Genomic DNA, 18266 nt, shown 5'->3' with positions numbered 1-18266 from the left:
CAAGGTAAACAAGCACACATGGGCCTCCACTGAGCAAGCCAATCAGAGGAAGTGATCCTGAAGTGGCTGCATAGCGTTTGAAATCGAGATTTTTCTTTCTTTCTTTCTTCCTTTCTTTATTAGGATCCCGATTAGCACCCGCAACAGCATCGGCTATTCTTCTTGACATCTGTACGAGACAACTGAGGAGTTTTTGGAGCTGAAAATCATGCAGAACTACTCTGTAGGTGTTCAAAAACGGACACAATGGTGAGCAAAAAGCAGTGAAATATGCATAATATGTCCCCTTTAAAAAAAAAAGTGATTAAATTGCCCCCTCCCGCCCCTCTTGTATTTCATTCCTGCCCTGGCACCAGTCATATATCAATATGTCTCCACTGGGATTGTGTTCGTTTTTTAGTGGTGGTGCAGCCTGAACAGTTATCGGGGCTGTGGTGGTGGTGGGAGGGGGAGGAGGAGGGAGGAGGGGGAGGCTGGAGCCCGGGTGTCTGTGTGCAAAAAAACTCTATGTGCCTTTGTCGAGGGTGGGGGTGGTCTCTATGTGTTTGTGTCTACATATGTGGACATGCATGCACAAATGAGTGCACTTAGGTTTTTTTTTTGACATCATGTGATGTTTGGGGCATATGTGCATGTGCATGTGTGTGTGTGAAAGAGAGGGAGGAGGGGGGGGGTAAATAGATGTAATGGGCTCAGTGGGAGACGGGCGGTCATGGACGCACACAGCTGTCTGACATTCCTGCGCTGGTCGGAGGATGAAGCTTCTCCTGCGAGTGTCTTCTGTGTGTTTACAGAGAGTTCTGCTTTGCACGGAAAAACACACACGCGCACACTTCTGCAGCGAAGCAAACTCAGCAAAACACAAAACTACAACAACAACAAAACAAAACAAAAAAAAAAACAGAGTCAAAGTGCAAACTATCTGTTCTAAACAGAAAGGAAAAAAAGTCGAGACTGGCACCTCGGCGCCTTAAGTCAGTTTCTATAAAAAGGCTTGTTCGTATCAGTAAATGTGTTTGTGTTGGTTTTTAATAGCTGTGTGTGTGTGTATGTACAGTGTGTGTGCTTCAGGTTAATGTATGTGCATTATCGACTTTGTCTGCATTTATACTACAAATACACCGTCTGTCCCTCCTCTCCTTTTTACAATTAGATTTGATAGAAACTGAGATTCCTTGAATGTCTTGTGTGCACATCTGGTGGTGACACATAACGTTTTTTGTTTTTTTTTCTAAGTTTCAATGGAAACAGGCAGGAGTTTTGAAGAAACAGAGGTACTTTTTCAGACATTTGAAAGGCACAAAGGGAGGCACTGGAGAACAATTTCAAGGCCAGTGGAAGAGGGAAAGTACACTGTCGCTCCACAGGCACCAACTTTACCACTTAGAGATTATTTCACATGAGCAATAAAAGTTCTCACAATGAATGGGGCTCAAAAAGGCGACTTCTCCTCAGCTCTCTTTAGACTTTAGCACTGAGTCAAAGCTTCTTTTCTTTTCACCGTGCCGTGAGTTTAAAAAAAAAAAAAATTTGATGCCAACGTCTGCACCAGACAAAACGATCAATACCCGCTCAATGCCGTCTGATTCTGTGCGTCACACCCAGTCCTGAAGTGAGCGCTTGCAGTGCACCAAGGCCCTCGGCGTCTCTTTGTTCTGCAGAGTCCTGAGGATGGCGTAGATTAGCACGAGGATGCACAGGACGAGCACCAGCGGAACGATCACCATGATCAGGGTCATGACTTTTGACTCGTTGTCGGCCACCGTCACGACCACGTTCACCTCTTTGTCCTCCTCCTCTTCCTCCGAGCCGTCGGGCTTAGAGCTCTGGTCGTCTTCCGAGTCCGTGTCCTTTCCGTCCGGCTCTTTGTGCTCGTCCTTGCCTCGGTCCGAAGGCTTCACTGGTTTATCTCTCGGCTCCTGGTCGGTGTCGGGGTCGGGGTCGGGCTGAGGGTCGGGGACGCCACGGCAGCCCATGAAGTCCTTCAGGATGGAGCGCGGGTAGCCCTTCTCTGCCTCTGTCTTGTGGTTGTCAAACCTCCAGTAATTGGTGCCTTTGTAGAAATATGTGTAAGCTGCAGAAGTGGGAGATAAAAGGACATTTCAGTCAGACAAATCTTGTAGAATGGATAATCAATAATAATCAATGATGTCTGTACAGTATTTGCAATTAGACTCATACCCATGTTATTTACATTTTTATGTTGTGTATATCAAACTATTCACATGGGAAATACGGCTGTCTGTACAAGACTTCATTGGCACTTGAAACAGTATTTGTTTGATTTGTATAGCTATTGGACTGGACTGGACTTTTGCGAAAGGGGAACTATGCAAGTTACTCCAAAGCTGTTTAATTAAGGTATAAATGTAGCATACAGTAGTTAAGGTAAAAATCTTGCATAGTTCTTTCTCTTAACATCTGTCAATCTAATGGATTTGGGCTTTGAAAAGGTGAGAAAATGAAAAACTGAATGATTGAAGAAATCATCAAACAGACAGAAGGACAGTGGGGTCATAATACATCCATGAGTGGGGTCCCTCTACTCATCTTCCTTTCAGCAAAGTGCAGCTGGAGAAGTATTTTTAGACACAAGGCGAAACTCAGCAAGGTCTGAGCGACCTCTGGTTCATTTCAAAATATTATTCTTTTCATCACCGAGTCAATATGGGTCGACTCTTTTTGCATTTTGTAAATCCCCTGTGGGCCGTAAAACTAACAGCCTTAACACCGATTCTGCAAATTGCCATTTCATTTGTAAAGATTGTCTCTTTAAACTTTACCATTTGTTTTGACAAAGTAAAACTAAGTTCATTTTTTGTGTAAACAAAAAAGCAGACTCAGGAATGTTTCTTTAGGAACCAGCTTAGTCTTTGCACTCTCTCCCCGTCGTTCCCACACCTCATAGCTACCAAGTGGACCTCTGCAGGGCCAGAGCTGAGGTTTAATAAAAGCATTTACTTAAAATACCAAATCAACAATAAAGACAGAAAGAAATACATCATTGCAATGATATTGGACATTGATATGCAAAATAATAAATAATCTATTTGGGGCAAATGTCTGGGTGTAAATGTGTGTGTCGGTGTATGTTTGTGTATGTGTGGTGAAAACCAGGCTTGCAGAGACGTCCGTGTGGGTGGAGATAAGATCTGACTGTTGCAGAGTGCGTTTAGAGCAGCTCTGCCACAAATCTAATTTCCAAAGGAAGGACGGGCCAAGCCTCAAACCAGAGCTCTCATTCCTGCCTTCTCTCTCTCTCTTATTCATCCCCTCACTCCTCTTCTCTCTGCTCTGCCCTCACCAATCTCAAATGCAATTTTTCCCCCTGTGTCTTTTACACACCCCATTTCACCCCTCCATCCAACCCTCTCTCATTCTTTCCCTCCCTCCTTCCCTCCGCCTCCTCTCGCTCTCCTGCTTTCAGCGCTCTATTTACAGCTCCTCTGACGTCCTCCTTCTTCCAAATAAAAAACTCTATTTGTCTTATTAAACAGGCTTCGTTTACCTCCGTCATCACTGAGGAAGGCTCCTTTGGGGGAGTCGGGGATCCTGCCCCATCTGCTGATTGGCTTGGGGAACTCGCGGTCAGTTCTCCTGGTTTCCTCATCGTATCGCCAGTATCTGCAACAAACAACACAAAGATTTATACACAATACAGTTCAATAGCAGCCTTTACTGTATATAAACACTGACGGCACATTGTTGCATGTGTCTAAGTGATGTACCTGTCTCCTGAGAAGAAGTACGTGTATCCATTGGGCTCCCACCAGATTGCTGTGTCGATCTTATGTGCAGGAACTCCTTGTCCGTACTCATAGATGGGCTGTGGGTATCCTGGCAGCACATCGGCCTCCCTGAACACCCAGTATCTGTCATCTGCAGGGACAAAAACAACAAAAAAAATAGGCCAAATGTTTCTCTCTAAAAAAAAAAAAAAAGACACATTTACAGTACAGTACAAGCTTCCTGCACTCATTGCACAGGGAAAAAAATGTTTGTTAGCTGGCTAAGAGAGTAAAAAAAAAAAATTCAGGAGGGAGCGAAGGAGAAGCAGAGCCATAAAAGCATGGGCAGATGGAGAGAGAGAAAGTGATGGTGACAACATCTGGCACAAGTTGTGGGGTTTACTCACTCCCGGAGAGAAAAGCAGAAACGACATGCAAGGTAGAAATGGTACTGTAGGCATAACACCGATTTTCCAAGATTTTTTACCCATGTGGACGCCAGCTTCTCCCCCCTAAACCATAACCTTTGGACACACTTTCAGCCACTTTCCACCTCTAATGCCAGGGCGCTTCGGCATTTACAGCACAAAACTAATAGCTAGTTCTTTTTTTTTTTTACTAGTTAGTGCACATTGACCGATTTTATAGTGCTGCTTCACCATTTTTAAATCTGATGTTTTGTCAGCTAGTAGTTTTGGCTTCACATCCTGCCTGGCCATCGTTGCTGCAGGTTTTGGTCTGTGCGCTATCCAAGAATCTTTGGAGTCGATGCAAAAATGTGTTCCTCAAAATCAGCTTGTGCAGATCTCCTTAAACCTCTGAAGAATGTGGTGGGGGGAAAAAAAGAAACAACGACGCAGGGATAAGCAGAAATCATTAGCGACGAATCTGCGGAAGCTTACGGGAATTAATTTGCGATCAAAAGCACAGAAAGAAAAACAACGACCTGAAAATGCATGACAAATCAGGCATATGGCTTTGTTGTTTAAGTGAGAGAGCTGTGCAGCTGTTCACATCTGGAGCGGTGCAGCGCGGAGAAGGCTGATGCAATCCCCTCCACCTCTCTCTCATGAGGCCTTTTGGGGCTCAGCTGGACCGGAGTCGAACTGGGGCAGAAACAGCTGCCACGCTGCACAGACCTCATTCAAGACACCCAGTGAACTCAGTAACACACACACACACACACACACACACACACACACACACACACACTAATACACACTAATACACACACACATGCAAAGACACAGAAACTCACGACTCAGGTTTTTGTCTGCAACCGTTATTATCAAACTGTTTAAACAGTGAATCGTTTGGCCGGTTGACTTGTTTTCTTTTTGACGTAACTTCTAATGTTTTAAATATTTGTGCGTATGAGTAAGGGAGGGTGTGTGTGTGTGTGTGTGTGTGTGTGTGTGTGTGTGTGTGTGTGTGTGTGTGTGTGTGTGTGTGTGTGTCGGCTACAGGGAGTTAAAGCTGCGTTGAATTATTACCATCTCCCCGTAAATCAGTAAGTAAGGGGGGGAAGGGTGAGGGATGGAAAAAAAATGCTGAGTTTGCACTGTTTTCTTTCAGCCTCACCAATTCAAATCAAAGCACAGATTTGTGTTGTTCTCTCTCATTTTGTGTTCATGGAGCAGACACACAACTTAAACAGCTCGGATGAAAGAAACTGTAGAAACCATCTGTTGATGTTGAGCCTGTAGGCAAACTAGTGAAAAGCTCACCATACGTTTCTAAAAGAAGGTCCTGACGTAAACACATCACGTAGTCTGCTCAGCATGTGGACGGCCGCTGTGTTTGTAAGAGTGACTGTTTTGTCATTTTTACTGTTGATAAATAAATAATTACCTTTGAAGAAGACAAATTTGCCATCGTGGCGTTCGTAGGCAGCGTCGATGTCACTGGGCAGGCCGATCCAGAACACAGATATGGGCATCGGGTAGTTATCCAAGACCCGGTTCCTCCGCACCCTCCAGAACCAACGACCCTGCAGAGTCAGACACAATAATGATGTTTAACTTTCATCAAAAATATGTAGTATAGTATAGTCCACTCCTCTTTTCTCAACTTGTTGCTATTACTAACTTGCTATTTTGACTCAGAACCCGACTCATAGATTTATAAATTTGGAAAATCAAAACTTATAGAACAAACTCTTTGTTCAAACAGAGACAAGTTGACAAAGGAGACGGTTCGCTTTCTGTTATGTCTGCTCAATCCATTCATTGCAATTGGAGAAAAAAAGCCACCAAAAGGCCACAGAACCTTCAAAGTGTCTGACATCAACACAACATTTTTCAGACCCACAGATTTTGAAGAAAATTAACATAATTTGTGACCTCCCTTTGTCTCACCAACAAACTCTCATCCAGTTTCTCTGCTGCACATCAGTCAGTTTTTCGGGACTTACAACCTTTAAAATATTGCTTAATAATACAAGTACTGTTCTTATCATTTAAAGGGATAGTTCACCCAAAATTCAAATTTCACTCATTATCTACTCACCCTCATGTCGACTAAGAGCTGTGAGAATTTTCAGAGTCCTCCGTCCCTTCTCTGAGTTACGGGGGGGGGTCCGTGCAGCAGTATTTGTCCATATAATGGTTGTCAATGGACACCAACTTTCTTCGTCCAAAAAGACACACCAAAAAACATCAAAATACCTCCATACTGCTCGTCTGTAATGTCCCTCTTGTATTGAAGCCCCGACATGAGAAATTGTTCCACCGGTCAGTGCAAATCACGAGAGATTTGCACTGACACAGGAAGAGCAGTGAACTGAGACACTGGGAGCTTCCGCTACAAACAAGCTTAAAATATAGACTTATTCAATTTTTTTCGAAACAGTTTCTCATGTCAGGGCTTCAATACAAGAGGGACATTACAGACGAGCAGTATGGAGGTATTTGGATGTTTTTTGGTGTGTCTTTTTGGACGAAGAAAGTTGGTGTCCATTGACAACCATTATATGGACAAATACTGCTGTGCGGACCCCCCTGTAACTCAGAGAAGGAATGGAGGACTCTGAAAATTTTCACAGCTCTTAGTTGACATGAGGGTGAGTAGATAATGAGTGAAATTTGAATTTTGGGTGAACTATCCCTTTAACTCTTTTTGGATGGAAAATAGTGGGTGTTATTAGGCTGATATTAAAATCAGATTAAAATGAGGATGCACAAATTCAAACACTGTCTATTGTTGTGTATTGTTATTAATTTAGACTTTGACATTTCTCATCTTTGTTACTTGTTACTGTAAAATAAAATCAGGCGATCAATCTATAACTCTTTATTATTTCTCACCTTGAACACAAACATCTCCCCCCTCAGCAACGTCACCGTGTCAAAGTCCCCGTCACAGATGTCGGGGGGCTGGTTGTCGGGCAGCTTGGGAGGACGAGGGGGAGCGGGGGGTCGAGGGGGAGGCGGAGGGGGAGGAGGAGCGGGGTCGTCTTTTCTAACCACCGGGGTGACGGGTTCGGGTTCAGGCCGGGCGGCGGCGGTGGTGGTGGTGGTGGTGGTGGGGGTCGATGTGGTTCTGGGTGGAGGCGCCTCCGGGTGGACTGGGGGGTCCAGGTTGTTGTCGGTGGGTTTGGGTGGGGGGTCAGCGGGGAGAGATGAGGTGGGTTCAGCCTCAGGAGGAGACGGGGAGGTGAAGGAGTCAACGTCAGGTTTGTCTTCAGGGTCGGGGGGCGGAGCTGCAGTGACGAGAGGAGGACCTAGAAATAAAACATAAAGTAAAAAGATGAAGAAATGGTGTTCAGGATCAATGTTCTGCACTTTACTTTTAAAAGTAATTAGTTGGAAACTGGCTCTTATCAATAAACAGGACCACTATTATGATTTTGTGTTTCATTTCATTTTCATTTCTACTTTTCACCTTTTTTTTTTCTTACTTTTCCTGAATGTGTATATTGTTTTCCTTGTGACTGCACATTTTCCATGTCAAAAACAATAAATATTAAAAATATAATTATTAAAGGGACAACGAGGAGTTTTGGAAAGCGAAGTGTTTTCACACTACATTTCCCATGAGCCTCCGCTCCCACTGTGAAATTCTTGGACCGGCACAAGATTGGCGAAAGCGAAAACATTTGCCAAGAATGTTTTCATTGATCAAGAATTAAAGTCAAAGTTTCGAAGACGATCAGATACCGTTGTAGTTCCGATCATAAGCGGCGATTCAGTGGCGTTATTCCCATGACCCGCTGGGCAGCGTCCGCGAAACCGAAAGTAGGAAATTCTGGGCGAGTCGACCACTAATAATAATAACAAAATAACGATAAAGACAAAACGATATATTTATCGAAAATAGACCCATTAACAAGTGTGGGTAACATAGATTCATCCACATTTATATGAGACTATGAAATTAGTTATAGTTACTTTCCGCAAAAGTAACATTGCTGGTTATTGTCAGTAACCGTTAACAGCGTTATAACGGGATAAACAGTAACTTAATAATAATAATACATTTCATTTATAACTTCTTTGATTTATCATTACTGCTACTAAAGTAGCAACGTTAGTAACACCCATCATCACTGTTAAGATTTTTCTTTTTTTAAAGGGGGGGAAGTTGAATTTCACACTTAAGGTGGTCAAAAGGAAAAACAACCTCCAGCTGAAGTAAAACATAAATCTCCCCGGCTGCTGGTTTGTCTTTGTGCCATCAAACATCAATAATCTCTTTCATCCACTTCATCCTCCCTCTTCCTCACGGTATCCTCTCTATCGCTCCCTCACACAAAGGAAATGCAATTTTCCATTTCCACTTGACTGAGAGCAACTCTGCTGCTGCTGCTGCTGCTGCTCTCTGGAAAAATGAGCCGTGCTGGTTGCTAAGAGAGGACAACACACGGATACAGTCAGTTATGTAATATGTATGGACAGCTGATGGTCTTAAAAAACGCAATGAGTTCTGGCCTGAGCCAAAAACATTGCAAGGAATATGACTCATCCATCAATATGTGGAGCAAATCCGCCACTACATCTGCAATATATAGTCAAGAAAGACAGTGAAAGGTGTTTTATTTAGTTTTTTAAGAGTTTAACAAGTTCTTGTGGTGACTTCAGTGTCTATTTTTGATTATCTATTGTTACTTCCTTGATTTGTGTTTTAATTTTAGTTCCACACACAATGGACTCTTCCTTTGTTTCAGATACACTGTACATTAGAGGCTTGTGCTGAAGGATATATTAAACAGTTATTTTCATCTCAGGAAAAAAAAAGTGGAAGAGGCAGCAGCAGTGTCACAATAAAAGCTGCTGCACACAGCCGATTTAATGTATTCAACCTTATGGCTTTGGCCATATGGGAGCAACACAACACTGCTGAACAGATATAGCATATGACATGTTATCGAACTGTTGTCTGTTCACACGTCTGCCAGATATAGAGCTCCATTTTGTCCCCACAGGGAAATATCAGGTTCTTCAGCTGCAGGTTTATCATAACACACAGTTCAATCTATGTAGAATCACCTGAGAAAAGGGAAATGATGACATGAAACAGTCATCTATTCCACTTTTATTATAGATAAATACGTAATAGATACAAATACATGCCCATAGAGTTGGATTAATATTGTTTTTAGGCACATTCCTCTTTTTATTCCTATTATAAAGGTTAATTGTGGTTTAATTTTCACAGTGATATACAGTATTTGGAAGAGATTGATGAATAAAGTTTTGGGAAGATATGCACTTTATCCATCAAGAATAAATGACATTATCACAATCTTTATCACACTTCAAATTACTTATATATCATTTATTTCCCAGGTTACTTAGTAATGTAACTCTTTTTGCAGCACAGAGCTGGACAGGAAAGCAACACACGAGCAGCTGATTCAGCGATGCCTACGAAGGAACCTGAATGTTTATTTCTGCCAACAAAGTTTATACTGCGTCGGTGTCTATTTAGATACTTGGGATCCTTTTTTAATCAGCACGTCCTTCCTGCAAAGTCAATTAGATCTCCTTAATAGAGCTAAACTACTGCTGTATAATTTCAGTCCAAACATTTACCTTAAAAAAGGAAAATCCAAGGTACTCTTCTTCAATAATAAAAAGCCTTTATTCATACAAGGCAATATCGAATAAAAACATTTGAGTGGGTTACAGCCCACGCGTTTCGGCAGAAGCCTTAAATGTTTTTATTCGATATTGCCTTATATGAATAAAGGCTTTTTATTATTGAAGAAGAGTGCCTTGGATTTTCCTTTTTTGACCAATGTTCCCACCAAAGAGCACCTTCGTCATATGTTTTGAACCTTCTGAGCACTCTGGACTTTTTCCTTTTTTTCCTTTGAACTAACATTATTTACCTTACCAGAAATTTACAGAAGTAAAACTTGCAACAAGAGTTTTTCACATCACTGCTTTGCTAAAAAAAAAAAAAAACTTCTTAATTTCCTCTGGTGCAGCGAAGTGAAGTGTAGGCGTATCAATAGGGCCAGAGCTGTGTGTGGGTGTGGAAAGATTTCTGGGTTTGCTGGAGAAACTCAAACCAGAGACGACATTCCCAAACTGAGCTGGGTTGTTTGATCCGTTATGTGACACCACAGATGTCACCAGAGCAACACAATGAACACCAAAGGAATGGGGGTGGGGGTGGGGGGGGGGGGGGGGTCTTTGTTTTTGCCCCGAGGCGAAAGAAATCATAGATCAGTCATTCAGTATAATAAACAATGTCTGTCATACATTCACATCTGCTGGCCTGTAATTACAGCTCTAATAAGAGGCCCAGTGTAGAAACACACCCATATATACATACATTCATACACTTTAATACTCATATGAGCCTTTTTTCTAACCAGCACACACACACACACACACTCACACTCACTCAGAATGACGTAATGTGTCAATTAACAAGGCCGTCCATTCAGAGGCAGCATGATAACATCATATCGGCATGCATGACACGCAGTTCTGACTGAGGTCCACTGGTTTTGTGCGCGTGTGTGTGCCACAAAGCTTCTTCACAAAGGGGGGTCCAGATGTTGCACAAGTGTGATACAACAAAAGAAAGATAAATAAATAAACTCGAGGATGTGTTGTAGTTGTAGATATAGTGTTTGTTTACCCTGCGGAGCTTCCAACAGGTGGATTCGCTATCTGTTAGTTTCACAGAGGCGGAGCCAAAAGCTTCACTGTTTTGAAGCCAGTGATAATAATAAATATCATGTTCATTATTATTCATGAGGCTGTTTGTTTGTTCACATCATTTGCTTAAATCACAGTGAGTATTACACAACATGTATTTGGAGATCAGTGTGTCAGTAGGACAGGAGAGCGAGGGGGGCGGGGGGGTGACAACAACTTTAAAATTCAGTAAATTAAAAACATATTATTATGCAGAGACCTACTTTTACGAGCTCTGAGAAGTTGTTATTGAAAACCGAAGGAGTAAAAGATGCCGAGTCAGCTGCTGCCCGCCCCATTTCTACAAACATCTGTGTGTGCAAAGTGTCATTTACTACGATGGTAATAATGAGCATCGTTGGACTGACTGGACACAGATGTATCCCAGTCCCTTTATTTAAATCAAATCAAATCAAATAAATTTTATTTGTCCCACAGGGGGAATTTAGTTTACATTAAGGTGATTTCATGTCATGTGTCCATTGTATGCAGGTCGATCTGACCTCTCCGAATGAGAAAAGCATCTCTGCTACATCCTGATGATGATAAATACTATCATTAACCCTTAGAGGTTTGAGTCTGTTTTGGTTGTTTTTTAATACTTAAGATTTAATTAATACCCATTTTTATCACTTTAACCTACTTTATTAACATATTGGGCCTAAAAACCCCCACAAAAATCACGTAGAGTATCAGATAATTCAACCACTTTTTTGAAAATGATAAATGTTCTTCCATCTCATCCCACTTTTATGCTATAAGTATTTTTGTAATATCATATCCCAATCCCAATATCAATGTCAAACAAAAAACTGGGAGTTTCAAATCTGCACTTTCCAGTTAAATTGACAGCAGCGCTCTAGGATTTTGTTATGGCGAGTGATCTGCGTGATCATAGACCCTGGAGGGTTAAACTACTACGACAGCAATCTGAAGATGTTATGAATGAGGTGTGTGCTTCTCACCGTATATGTACTGTATTCCTTTGATGTCATCCGAATGCAGCGTGAAGTTGTGAGTGTGAACCCACTGGTAAAAAGGAGCCATCACGGCGTTGGGGTTATCCGAGTGCTCCAGACCCAGAGCGTGACCGAGCTCATGGACGGCGACCAGGAAGAGGTCAATACCTGCAAGACAAGGTGGCACAGCTCTAATCCAATCGAATCCACTATTTATTTATACATTTTTGAACATTTTCAAAACATAAACGTTTACCAAAGTGCTGCACAGTGACTAACATACAGGAAATAGAGCACAAAATGGTTCAGAAAAAGGACAGGCACATTAAAAATACAATAAAATGTGAATAAAAAGGCAAGATACAAGAACAGAGGTCACACAACTCTTATGCTGAGTTAAAAGCCAAAGAATAAAAATAAGTTTTAAGATGTGATTTTGAATTTGGTAGGGTGGGATACATTTTTATTTCTAGTGGTAGTTAATTCCACAAATTAAAAAACACTAGAAAACACAGATGTAGTTTGATTTCATTTGACTGTAATTTGCTAAATAATTATTAATGATTCAGATTTACTTCCCTATGTGACCTTTGTACTTTGTAAGTTGTTGTTTAGCTCAGGCTAAAGAAAACCTTTGTATTAAGGTAATAAATTGTGTAAAACAATCTGTTCATGTCATACAACGTTATTAATGTAGTAGAAATGTTAATTCATAAATAATAATGATAATATATAAATATATAATTAGACATAAACCCACTAACCGTCTGGATTTTGGTTGTCCAGCGTCCAGGGCTCATCAGCATCAAAGTGCGTATCCCCACCAATGCCCGGTCCGGGGTAGTAGGCGTGCGCCAGCGACCCCCCCTCGCCGTCAAACAAGGACATATCTCCATGGAAACCAGAGGCGAACAGCAGCAGGATGTCGGCGAGCGCCGCCTGGCTGCTGTTGACGTTGATGTTGATGCTGTTTTCAGCAGGCAGCTCCTCAAAGGTGAGCGGCGTGACCTTTCTCCACACATCAAAGGCCTTGCGGATGGCGTCGAAGGTTCGGTCCTCCCCCAGCGAGGAGGGGACGTGTTGGTCCATGATACTGAAGACAGGGGAGAATGGATATTTAAAGGGATAGTTCAACATTTTGGCAAATTGGCACATTGCCATAATCCCTATAGTCTTAACAGTAGGTTCGTTACCTTTAAATGTCGGTGCAAGATATTTTTAGAACGGCGGAGCAGAGCCGCGAGCTGCTCAGAGCTACGCTACGGAGACTTCCCTCATCAAACTCATCAAATACACAATCCAACAACTCCAATATGCTCTGGTGGACAAGTTGTGACCTGCACATTCACCACGCTATGAGATAATAACAGAACGTTACCAGACAGAGTCGTTTTAGAGGCAAATACAGAGACTGCTTTCTGAAAAACTGCACCCGACGGGAACGCGCATCAGCAGTTTTGCATGAATTTACCTCTAAAACAACTCTGTCTGGTAACGTTCTGTTATTATCTCATAGCGTGGTGAATGTGCAGGTCACAACTTGTCCACCAGAGCGTTTTGGAGTTGTTGGATTGTGTATTTGATGAGTTTGATGAGGGAAACCAAGAAATCCCATGAGCCTCCCATGAGAGCGTAGCTCTGAGCGGCTTGCGGCTCTGCTTCGCCGTTCTAAAAATAGCTTGCACCGACAATTAAAGGTAACGAACCTACTGCTATGACTATAGGGATTATGGTAATGGGCCAATTTGCCAAAATGTTGAACTATGCCTTTAAGTTACTATTTTAAACTTGCTGCTTTGTCGGTTTCAGATTTTTAAAATTTCATTTCTATTCTTAAGTTCTGACAAACCTGTAGGTGATGTGGTCTTTGTCCCACTGCTGCCCAGTGAGTGTGTAGCGTTTCTTTCTTGCACCATCGCCATGCTCCTCTGGTTTTCTGTCTGGGAGGCCGCAACGAGGTCGGCGCATGGCCCTACACAAACAAAACACACACACAAACACGCGCTCATAAACAAAACAAGCTTCAGCTGCAAGAGGCTGCTACAGATTTGTCCCAAGTAGTGTAAAGGCCATTTTGCAAGCATCCTCACTTAAGAAAAACAAAACAAGAACCACGCTCTTAAGGAGGAACTATGTAAATCCGGTCGCTTTTCCGCTGTTTTGCTAACCCTCCTCCTGGCCATGTGCATTTGTTTACATGGAAGCCAGTGAGAAATCACTCAATAGAGCGATACATAACGTTATTTACTGTATCATATGTGATGTTATGACTTGTATATCTGTGTAGTCTTAGATTACAGGTTACAGTTGTGTCCACCACAATTACTCCAAAGCTGTTTAATTAAGGTAAATGTAGCATAGTTAAGATACAAATCCTGCATAGTTCCTCTTTAAGGAGAAGAAAACAGAGGGGGAACAGATAGTTTATGTCAAAAGGTAATAAAATGTGTTAATATGTAATACGTAATCTTAGTTTTTGTTAAGTATAAACCAACAGATACCATATAAATTATCAGAGCCAAGCTACTGTAGTTGTTAGCCCCCGATTTCTAAGGCTACGCTAAGCAAACCACCAGTGATTCATATTGTATCTGCTATGCACACACATCTTTTCATCTAATTATTGGCAAAAAAGGGAAAGAAAAACAACAAAACTGTTGCTGTGCGACCTTGTTTACTTCACACACAGTTTACAGCATGAAAACAATGGGCTCATACAGCTGCATCAAGGCCACAGTGAAATATAAGGATGTGACACAATAGACTGGCTGGCCTTGTCAGTGAGGAGGCGATACAGGCAGAAAGAAACTCAACTGCAATGTAATGTAAACCTTATCATCATAAAAAAAAGGGGAAGAAGTTATTAAGAGCTGGCACTGTTTCAGTCGTCAGTGGTAAATTAATCTAACGATATCATTGTGTTGTTGGGGAACAAACAGCCCAGTGCCCACAATGCAACACAACAGCTTCAGGATGCAGCGTGATTATTATTGAGTTGCAGTTTGTTGCTGGGCAAACTGAAACTTGTAGCCTTGTGTCATTTTATTTATATACCATGAAGTGCATGAAAAATGAGAAACATAATGCAAATGAATGCAAAATGAATTCCCCTACATGCTTTAAAGGAGACATATTCTGCCCCTTTTCCACAAATTAAAACAGTTCCCAGGTGTCTTAAAGACATGTCGGTGACATGCTTTGATCAAAATACCCCAAGGATCAAATATCACAGCTCGTTTAATCCTCTCAAAATATCCCTGTTCAGAGCATCTTGTTTCAGTGCCTGTTTCCTTAAATGCAAATGAATCATGATCATTGTCAGACAACCGAGGAAACAGCTCGTAAAACCAGGTGGATTTTAACTTAAGAACCCTGCAAATTACAGATTTCTTTTGTCAATTCTTACATTTTGGGGGCCAGAAGGCAAGACAAACACCCAAATATATGTTAAATAGCCTTCAAAAAGTTATATTTCCATAATATGTCCCCTTTAATGCAACCCCACAAAATCCCATGGTTTCAGTTTATGGTCAATGCATGCATGTACTGTAGGCTAAATGAGAATAATCTTTGCTTGTCATGTGAAACTGATCGTTATGCAAGATATAACCACTCTTATAATATAAAAGAGCTTACGTGACAGTGGCAGGGTCCATCTTTCCGGTCACCTCCAGCCCGTAGAAGCTCTGCATGTCGCTGATGGCCTTGGACAGGATCTGAGCCGACTGCATGGTGGACATCTGTCTGCTCGCCTGGGACAGATAGCCGAACTTCCGAAGCCATCCCTGCAAGAAAGGAAGCAGGAAATTATTTGTGATTTATTTATTTATTTATTTTTTGCTCAGTCAGTCTGGCTCCAGAAAAGTTGTCGCTTCACACATGCCTGCTGTTTTTGTGTTTACACGCAGCTACTATATGACAGTTTCAGCTGTTGAGGAAAGGAGGCACAGTTTTTGCTAATTCAGGGACAAGCCCCTGTCTAATGAAATGACGGCATCTGAGCAGTTAAAAAGAAAAGGGAAAGTAGAGATAGAAACCAGATGGATCCCATTAACATAACAACATTCCTGCTTTTTTTTATTCCTGCACTGACAGCCAAGGAGAGGAGAGGAGAGAAGAGGAGAGAAGAGGAAAAGAACTGGAGCTGAACAGACAAAAAACTTGACCATAATTAAACAGTGTGTCCCTTCAGCGGCGCACTATTAGATAAACACACAGGTCTGAGTGTGTGTCTTCTTCTTCCTGACACATGCCAAATCTTTCCCTTTCCCTCCTCTTTTGTTTGGTGTTTGCTGACAGTGAAATTGAGGATGCAGAGCCACGTAGCCGTGCAGGCAAACAGGACGACGGCTCCTCGGGGGAACAAAAAAAAAAAAAAAAAAACCTCAGTAAAAGTTTTAAGATCTACCCACAGACCCCAACCCATCTCCCCCTTCCTCCTCCTCCTCCTCCTCCTCACACAGCTGGATCATGGGACTCCACTTTCATGCATGTATAGTATGAACACAGACCTGGGGCAAAACACACACACACAAAACCACTGTGCGTGAAAGTCCTTCAAGATGATTTCTGCATAGCATGACAAGTCTCAACTAATCTAATAGTCTAGTAAGCACATTCACACAAGTGCCTGAAGAAACGACAGACAGACAAAGGAGAAAAAAACCTCCTCCTCCTATAGAAAGGTCATGCATTATACTGTATCTGAAATGCATTTCCTATTATAATAACTTTCTACCAAGTGGACATGTTGATAAATGCTTCGGCATTGTTAGAAAACATGAACTCTTTGAGCTTTTAAGACGTTTGAATGTTCAAAACTCATCAAGATGTGAAGTTTCACTCAATTCATCGAAGAATTGGTGACTAAAAAAGTTGAACTTACTGGATTTCTTCTGGCCCTTTCAGCCCCAAACATTGACCTACATCAGTTTATAACAATTATATCATCCAGATAGATAGATAGATAGATAGATAGATAGATAGATAGATAGATAGATAGATAGATAGATAGATAGATAGATAGATTGATTCACACACGAATGAAAGAAGAAGAAAAACTCCAATAGTAAGACCATGCATTCCTGTTATAATAACCTTCCACCAAAACCCAGTATCCATCATCCAAAAGTGGAAGATATACAAGTGGAAATATTAATAAACATGAACTGTTTGAGCTTTTAAGACGTTTGAATGTTAAAAACTCACCAAGATGTGAAGTTTAACTCAATTCATTGAAGGATTAGTCATTAAAAAGTTACATTTACTGGATTTATTCTGCCCCCGTCAGCCCCAGTCATTGACCTACATCAGTTTATTGGTCAATGACGTGATGCAACCCAATGACAAATGGTGTAACCGGCATTTTTTTTTTTTTCATAAAAATCTGACGCCTGTATACAGGAAAATAAATCTGGACTCCAGTTTGGAATAAAAGTAACTCATGTTTGCAATGCAGCACTATGCTTCTTGACAGTTTTAACATAATTTCTAACACATTAATTAGAAAAAAAGTGGTGTTTTTAGATATTTTCAGGAGCATTCAGTCTTAATGCTTTAAAACTGACATGAATACAAAATGTACATTTTAACAAAGCTGATGCATGCTCTTAAACAACCTCATCTTGCCAACCCTTATTATTTGTCATTGACCCTTATACAAACTATATCATCCCGATAGATAGATAGATAGATAGATAGATAGATAGATAGATAGATAGATAGATAGATAGATAGATAGATAGATAGATAGATAGATAGATAGATAGATAGATAGATAGATAGATCCATGTGTGCGCCATATGTGCTGTGTTGATGTTATTTGGAAATGGGGCAAAAGGTCAACTGACATCCCTGCAGTGCAACAGCAGCTGACCTGGTGCTTTGATGTTCACAAACATGAACACAAAGACTTGAACTGTTGACCTGACATATATTTATACAATTAGAGAGTTAAAGGTGGGTTATTGCTGGAGTAAATGACATTGATTTCACGGTAATATTTTATGACCTTGACATTACTGTACCTCAGCACTGAAGCCTTCCTCCTCCGGGACATCTGGCTCTGTGCTGCACAGGCTGAGGGAGAATAAAGACACCAGTGTGATAATGATCTGAGTCCATGATGTGAGCTGAGATGCCATCTTCTTCTTCTTCTTCCTCTTGGGGTCCCTCAGATATTAAGAGCTCAGCTAATGTTGTCAATAAAGACGCAGAGTGCTGTGGGTTTATTTCTCTTCTTCTTCTCCTCCGCTCACATTAAATCACCAGTGAGCTATCTGCTCATTGTTGGACTTTTAGACATCTCCAAAGAAAAAGAAAAAAGAAAAAGTTAGAGGATTGCCTGTCACAAAAAAAAAAATTAAAATCCAAATGTTACTAATCCATTTCTGGTTGCAGGGAGTCCGACTTGTCCCGGGACAGCAGCA

The 18266-nt window shown here is 41.4% G+C and overlaps 1 protein-coding gene across 1 annotated transcript; it reads right to left on the bottom strand.

Moving 5' to 3' along the window:
• Window positions 1-753: 753 nt before the first annotated feature.
• Window positions 754-18092, bottom strand: mmp15a (matrix metallopeptidase 15a). Its single transcript, XM_083972988.1, has 10 exons — window positions 17865-18092; window positions 15475-15623; window positions 13688-13810; window positions 12603-12931; window positions 11845-12006; window positions 7034-7449; window positions 5580-5718; window positions 3729-3879; window positions 3509-3624; window positions 754-2074 (listed from the first exon to the last, which is right to left on the bottom strand). Exons 1-10 carry the CDS (start codon window positions 17979-17981, stop codon window positions 1596-1598), a joined length of 2181 nt encoding a protein of 726 aa, XP_083829114.1. The 5' UTR covers window positions 17982-18092; the 3' UTR covers window positions 754-1595.
• Between the last annotated feature and the right edge of the window lie 174 nt (window positions 18093-18266).

Source organism: Trachurus trachurus (genome assembly GCF_905171665.1).
Source record: "Trachurus trachurus genome assembly, chromosome: 6".
Lineage (NCBI taxonomy): Eukaryota > Metazoa > Chordata > Actinopteri > Carangiformes > Carangidae > Trachurus > Trachurus trachurus.
Note: the sequence above shows the minus strand (reverse complement) of the source record. Positions and strands in the feature narration are given on the sequence as shown.